Source organism: Danio rerio, chromosome 24, assembly GCF_049306965.1.
Source record: "Danio rerio strain Tuebingen ecotype United States chromosome 24, GRCz12tu, whole genome shotgun sequence".
Taxonomy (NCBI): Eukaryota; Metazoa; Chordata; class Actinopteri; order Cypriniformes; family Danionidae; genus Danio; species Danio rerio.
Window position 1 is genome coordinate 40,625,798 of NC_133199.1, and position 8,253 is coordinate 40,634,050.

Here is an 8,253-nt window from a genome sequence, read left to right on the forward strand (position 1 = left end):
GAACAAGACATTTGTGCTGCCCATTACATTACAAACCACAGGAGAGGGCAAATTCTTCAGCAGGATGGCGCTCCTTCTCATACTTCAGCCTCCACATCAAAGCTCCTGAAAGCAAAGAAAGTCAAGGTGCTCCAGGATTGTCCAGCCCAATCACCAAACATGAACATTATTGAGCAACATTATTGGGTAAGATGAAGGAGGCGTTGAAGATGCAGTTCATCAAAATTCTTTGGATTCGAGTCCTGCAGGAACGCTTTCTTTGCTATTCCAGATGACTTCAACTGCATAGAAGCTGCTGACTATGCAAGATTTTGAAATGCATGTCACGACCATGCGCTCTATATATAGTACATTATAAATAAAGCGACAGGACTCACATTTGTTATTATTTTCTGCAAGTCATCTGACCTTATGTCACCATTTATTCAGTGCTACAACCTAACACCTGACATTTAATACCTGAATTTTTTTTAAGTTTAAATATTTCAAATTTATAAAAAAAATTAAAATAAATTATATATATATATATATATATATATATATATATATATATATATATATATATACACACACACACACACACACACACACACACACACACACACACACACACACACACACACACACACCTACACGAGTTAGAATTATTGACTGACTAGTAGTTTATTACATTGGAATAAAGACTTATGTAGTCTCTAGAAAACAGAGTTAATTGCGCCCTCTAGCGGCGATGTGTGTAGATCAAGTTATCCATTATTATGTTTAGAGGTATTTAGAGTTTTCTATGCGGGTGGCCAGGTGGCTCAGTGGTTTGCACTGGTTCGAGTCCCGGCCGGGTCAGTTGCCATTTCTTTGTGGAGTTTGCATGTTCTCCCTGTGTTGGCATGGGTTTCCTCCGGGTGCTCTAGTTTGCCCCACAGTCCAAATACATGCGCTATAGAGGAAATGATAACTAAACTGACCATTTTGTGTGTGTGTGTGTGTGTGTGTGTGTGTGTGTGTATGGTTGTTTCCCAGTAATGAGTTGCAGCTGGAAGGGTATCCGCTGCATAAAACTTATGCTGAATAGTTGGCGGTTCATACCGCTGTGGCGATCACTGATAAATAAGGCACTAAGCTGAAGGAAAATGAATGTATTATTTTGCTTGCATTGCTACACCAGAAATTGACTTCTGCAATATGCTGATGAGCAACACATGATACACTCATCCATATCCTCTCTTTTCTTTTTCTCACTGTATTTCAGGACGCTCACAAGTTTGGCGCTTACATCAAGAAGGCTCTGGTGGATCTTCTGGAGCTGATGTCTCCAGACAAGCAGGAGGTGTCCAAAACTGAGCAGAACCACTCCAAAAACAGCAAAAAGCAGCTGTAGAGGTAGAGCAGGTCGCCCATGACCGTCTCGAGAAGAAGACATGAGGGCGTGTAGAGATATATAGGAAGAAGCGTGAGTGAATGAGTGTGCGTTTGTTTGCCTGAATGCATTCGTTCATTCATTCCATGCTTGTAAAAATCGATGCCATGAAGCCATGAATTATGTAGACAATGGTGGAAGCTGCTTCGTCTAAAGCTGTGTTTAGTAGAAACGTATAATAGAGGATTAAATGCGAGAGCTAGTTTGATAGTGTGGGGACCACTTACGTTCAGTTAGGTATTATAAATTTGGTCCTTACCTTTAAATGTAATGAAGAATCAAATTTATTAGAGCACATTAACTCCAGGCTGATGGGAGTTGATGTAAACTGTCTAACCACTTGAGTTCATAGCATAGTTCACCTGAAAATGATATTTACTCACTGTTCACTCACTTTACTCACTGTTTACTCAGCTTTGAGGGGTATCAGGGATTATTTTTGTCTGTTGAACACACACACACACACACACACACACACACACAAGATATTTATAAGAATGTTGCCGAATTGGAAGCCATTGACTTCAGTAGTAGGAAAACACATAATATGAAAGTGAATGGCTTCAGCATTCTTTAAAGTATCTTCTTTCGTGTTCAACAGAAAAAAAGTCTATTGGGATTAAGTAAACAGTGAATAAATGTTCATTTTGGGTGAAGTATTTCTGTAATATTTATCGTTTTATAGGTTGAGTTAAAGGGGTAGTTCACCAAAAAAAATGTAAATGGAGTCATTTTTACTCTTTAGTGTTGTGTTGATCTAATATTGTCTTTTTTGGAGCACAAATGTTGAAGTTGAATGCTTAATTATTACTGAATGGTCACTTGAGGAGTCAGTTTTATACTTCAAATGTTTTGGAGGTGTATGATTGGTGTAAAACACTTAACTTAAATGCTTTATTAAACAAAAACCCTGACTTTGATTATTATTATTATTATTTATTTATTTTTTTTAAAGGGGTAGTTTACATAAAAATTAAAATGATTTACTCATTCTTCACTTGGACCAAACAAATTTAAGTTGTTTTTTCCTCTTAGACACAAAAGAAGATATTTTCAAGAATGTTGTTAGTCGTTGACGTCTGTAGTATTGTTTTCATATGCACTGTAAACAAAAATATATTGCTGCCTCAAATTTTTTTGTTGAATCAAGTGAACTTTTCTAGTCATCTCAGTTTACATAAGTCAAACTGACTAAAAATATTAAGTTAAACCTTGTATAACAAAAACTATTTAGTTAAAACCTGATTAACTGATTAAAATTAGTTAAAGCAACATAAAAATATTTGTTGTCTTGACTTTGTAATTTTTTTAAGAGGGGAAGTTAATGGTTACAGGCGTCAACATTTTTCAAACTATCTTCTTTTGTGTTAAATTTTTTTTGTTGTCAATTTTGAAAATATCCCCTGAATGCCATATAAAGAAATCAAAATAAAGACACTAAATACTATTTTTCTTTTAAGGGTAAGTTTGTTTATTGCGATGACAACTTAACATTCCAGAGACATTCAGATCAGGGAAGATGCTACACAGATACTTTTGTAATGTTTTATTATTCTCGTTTTGTTTTTTTATATTTAAATCATGCACTTGTGTTGTGTCCTCTGGGTGAGAGTGAACTACAGCACTTATAAAATTATTCAGTCTGCACAGAAACCAACAATCAAAGTCAGGATTCTTGTTAATAATGCATTAAATGTCCATTTGTTTTACACCAGCTCTTTTTATATAAAACATAAAATATATGCTTCATGTTTTATTATACCATTCTGTGAAACAAGTTTATTACTGTTTTCTAAAGTGCTATTTATCACTTTAATATGAGCAAACATGAGTAAAATATTCTGCATTAAAACACCAGGGTGAATAAATAATCTCAGATTTCATTTTTGGTGGAATTATCCCTTTTAAATGGGATAGTTCACCCAGAAATTAACATTTACTCAGTATTTACTGGCCCTCAAGTGGTTTTAAACCTTTGTTGTTATAATTTTTTCTATTGAACAAAAAAGAAGAAGTTTTGAAGAATGTTATGAACCGGTAACCATTGACTTGTATAATAGGAAAAACAAATACAATGGAAGTCAGTGGTTACAGGTTTCCAACATGTTTTAAAATATCTTATTTTGTGTTCAACAGAAGAAAGAAACTTAAATTATTGAAGATATTTTCAAAAATGTTATAAACTGGTAACCATTGACTTGTATAATAGAAAAAAAATGCAATGCAAGTCAATGGTTACTGGTTTTGAACATTTCTTTAAAATATCTTCATTTGTGTTCAACAGAAGAAAGGAACTCAAACTGATAAAGATATTTTGATAAATGTTGTAAACCGGTAACCATTTACTTCTATAGTAGGAAAAACATACAACGGATGTCAGTGGTTACAGGTTTTCAAGATTCTTTAAAATATCTTCTTTTGTGTTCATCAGAAGAAAGAAACTCAAACTGATGAAGATATTTTGAAGAATGTTATAAACTGGTAACCATTGACTTATATAATAGGAAAAAAAACAAATTCAATGGAAGTCAATGGTTACAGGTTTCAAACATTTCTTTAAAATATCTTCTTTTGTGTATGACAGAAGAAAGGAACTCAAACTGTTAAAAATATTTTGATAAATGTTTTAAACCGGTAACCATTTATTTCCATATTAGGAAAAACATACAATGGAAGTCAGTGGTTACAGGTTTTCAAGATTCTTTAAAATATCTTCTTTTGTGTTCATCAGAAGAAAGAAACTCAAACTGATGAAGATATTTTGAAGAATGTTATAAACTGGTAACCATTGACTTATATAATAGGAAAAAAAAACAAATTCAATGGAAGTCAATGGTTACAGGTTTCAAACATTTCTTTAAAATATCTTCTTTTGTGTATGACAGAAGAAAGGAACTCAAACTGTTAAAAATATTTTGATAAATGTTTTAAACCGGTAACCATTTATTTCCATATTAGGAAAAACATACAATGGAAGTCAGTGGTTACAGGTTTCCAACAGTCTTCAAAATATCTTCAACAGAAGTTAAGAGTGAGTAAATATTGACAGAATTAAACTTTTTTGGTGAACTGTCCCTTTAAATAGCTTCATTCCAAGTATGTTTGTGTGAGATGACAGAAAAGCATCACCTCTGTACCCTCTGATGAAGGCACTTTTACAACACAGCAAATAACATCTGAATACAAAACCACAAGCTCCCTGTGAGACTCTGAAGAACAGAATCATGGACTAAAATCCAGAATCGTTTACTTGAATCCCAGAGCAGAAATACAGCTCATAGTTTTAGTGACTAATGACTCAGAATATTACATGTGACTGCAGTTTTATCATGATTGATGGTGTCAAACTCGCTATTAGTTTTAACTGTTAATTTAAAAGTACTTTGCTTTTGTTTGTTTTACACTAGGTCAAGTTAATATAGGAATTATTAACTATTTACAATGTATTTAGCAAGCTTGAGAATGTCTAATAGGTCGAAATAAAAATGCAATCCCCAAGAGGTCATTTATTCCACATTATTGATGATGTCTCGGGTGTCTTGAATGCACACTTTCATTTAAAACAGGCCAGTTGTTTTGCGTATTCATGCCTAAATAAATCAACATCTCTTAGTCCTTTTTCATTTTAAATCATGTTATTATGTTATATGGAAATTAGGAAGATGTGTTAAAGCTAAAGTTCACCCAAAAAAGGACCACAAATGTAAAAATCCTTTCAGGTTCAGCAAAAATGAACAGCATATTTGAACTTTCCCTTTAAATGTGGTCTGGATTATTATGCATTTAATATTTACAAGCCCTGAAGAAACATTATGTTGTGATTTTAAAGTAGTTTGTGGGGAATATTTAATTAAATTTAATCAAATTAAATTATTAAAATACATTTTATTTAATTTATTATTCCCCAAACACTACTTTAAGTCTCAACTTTAATTGACATTGAATTTAATTAAATGAAATAAAATAAAATAATTAAGATACTCAAACTGATGAATAGTTTGAAAAATTTGATGAGCTGGTAACCATTTACTTGTATAATTGGAAAAACAAATATAATGGAAGGCAATGGTTACACAAAATTAATTAAGATTGAATTTTATTAAATCAAATAATTAAATTTCATCAAATGACAATTAAATTCAATCAAATTAAACAAAAGAATTAAATTCAATCTAAGTAAATTAAATTAAGTAAATTTAGAAATTAATTAATTAATTGAAATAAATTAAATGAAAAGCTAAAAGTATACAGCTATAAATCATGATTGATCGCACTTGTTGAAATTTAGGTTAAATAATTTAAATTGAAGTGAATATTTCATTTATTTTAATTAAATCTAAATAATTAAAATAAATTGGAGAAATAAACAAAATTATTAGATAAGTTAAATCAAATGAAAAGCTAAAAGTATACAGCTATAAGTATAAATGCATTAATCACAATTATTGAATTAAATTAAATCAAACAATTGAAATTAAATTAAATAACTAAATAAAATAAATAAAATAGCTTTAAAATATTTAATTAAAATAAATTGGAAAAAATAAACGAATTAATAAATATAAAATAAAAAGTAAAAAAAAGAAAATAAATCAAATAAAAAGCTAAAAGTATAATTCCCGATTGATAAAAATTGTTAAAATAAATTAAATTAAATTAGAATTTCAAATTAAGTTTAACTTTTTAAATTAGATAACTAAATTAAATCAAATTAATTAAATTAAAATAATTTAAATAAATTGGAAAAAATTAACTAATTAATTAAAATAAATCAAACAAAAAGCTTTAAAGTTTTCAGCTATAACTTCCTATTGATCACAACTATTGCATAAATCACCCCAAAACTTTACGTTGCATTTTCATTTAATTGAAGACATGAAGGCGGTGACTGGTTTCACATATTAAAGAATGGAAAGATGCTCTTTAAAATCCTAAATGTATAATCAGTATATTTCAACATTATTATTCTGTTGCCCTTCACTTCTCTTGGCAGGACTGAGAGCAAGAGCTTGTAAACTTCATTATTTTACTTCAGTTTTTCTGCAATCTGTTGGCAGCTGTACCCTTATCTGTGTTACACCCTCATATATTCGGCAGTTTTTACGATATAAAGTTGCCTTTTAAGTGCACTAGGTCTTGTTGCACAATATATATATGGTCATTGTGAAAATATTGATACACATATATATACATATATAATATTCAAAAAGGTGTGTTATTCTCTCTAACACTGCGTTTCTGACTTGAGTTTCAACCTTAATGAAGATTTGTGTTGTTGTTGTTGATGATGTTGTTGTTATGATATTATTGTCACTCTTCTAATAATAATAATAATTAACTTGAACTGAAGACAGTAGCAATGCGAGCGGCAGTGTTTTACCTCATCTGTCTGATGAATGTTCAGCCGTCGATCTCTCTCTCTCTCTCTCTCTCTCTCTCCTCCTGGGCCAGTACTGTACTGTATTCTGCATCCGCTTGACTTTTCATTGACTTCAGACTGTCTGTATTCACAGCAGAGCTTTACTCCTTCTCTCTTACTCTGGCAATCTGTCATTCCTTGCTGTTTTTTTGTACGTATGTGAATGAAAAGGAAGCGACAACAGGTCACTTTTTTATTAAAATTGTTCAAGCACACAAGTGTTTAGTGGTTTTTGTATGTGTGGGTGTTTGATTTGTTTACTGTTTGTTGTTGTTTTGTTTGCAGTTTTTTTTTATTTGTTGGTTTAGCTTTATGAATTAATACCATATATTTAGGCTTAATTTAAACAAACAAATTAAGTTGAACATTACTAAATTTAATTTTTCTGTTTAAATTAAGCCTATATCAATTGCTTGCAACAGTTTTGTAGAATTTATTTTGCCAGTGTAGCTTATATTTAAGCTAATTTACATCTGGCAAGGTTTTGGTGTCATTTGGCAGATATATACCCATTTTATTACCTCTATATAATTAACTGTAATTAATCAAATTCTGTGGTAAACAATCAAAATTGAAGCAAATGACCTATGATTTTTGCACATTTACTTCGTAACCCGATAACCAAATATCTAAAGTTGGCATATGAGTTATAAATTATGTTTCAGGGTCTTTTAAGTGTATTTGCAGATTTCATACATTTATCTGCAAGTAATGCTTATTTATTTTGTTCTTTAACCATCTTTATCCCTCTGATATCCTGGTTCTAGCAAACATTGTTTTTATAGGCTAAAACTGCAATATTTTATTGTGCTGAATGTTAAATTGCACTATTTAGGTCATGAATAGACTTGCAATTTTCAGAACTACAGTGGATTTTCTTCAGTGTCTTAAACTGAAAATGGCTGAAGGTGAGAGGCAAGTTCACATGTTGCATATATATATATATATATATATATATATATATATATATATATATATATATATATATATATATATATATATATATATATATATATATATATATAGCTTAAGGGGGCTAATAATATTGACCTTTTTTAAATAAAAACTGCTTTTATTCTAGCTGAAATAAAACAAATAAGACTTTCTCCAGAAGAAAAAATATAGGAAATACTGTGAAAAATGCCTTGCTCTGTTAAACATCATTTAAGAAATATCTGAAAAAAAAAAAAAATTCACAGGAGGGTGAATAATTCTGACTTCAACTGTACATATCCATACTATATATGTTGACTGACAATTTTGCAGGTCTATTAAAGGTTCAGTTGTCTGATATATGACATTACATGTATTAGACAACTGCAAGTATACACAACTAATTAAATGACCTACACCATCAGTAATGCCTTCTTTACACTTTTCAATGGATCAGTAATTTAACTATTGTGCCTATAGTTATAAT

The 8,253-nt window shown here is 30.6% G+C and overlaps 1 protein-coding gene across 4 annotated transcripts in view; it reads left to right on the forward strand.

The window, feature by feature from the left end:
• Window positions 1-4,912, forward strand: part of LOC100333227 (carnitine O-palmitoyltransferase 1, liver isoform) — a 46,535-nt gene extending 41,623 nt beyond the window's left edge. The window contains exons 19-20 of one of the 4 annotated variants that reach the window (XR_012399530.1): window positions 1,247-3,955; window positions 4,257-4,912. Coding sequence is in view for 1 of the 4 variants with exons in the window: in XM_073941093.1 (XP_073797194.1) it covers window positions 1,247-1,375 (129 nt within the window). In the remaining 3 variants the exon portion in view is untranslated. Of the gene's footprint in view, window positions 1-1,246 lie in introns of all 4 variants that reach the window. The other 3 variants (XR_012399531.1, XR_012399529.1, XM_073941093.1) reach the window with 3 other exon arrangements.
• The last annotated feature ends 3,341 nt before the right edge of the window (window positions 4,913-8,253 follow it).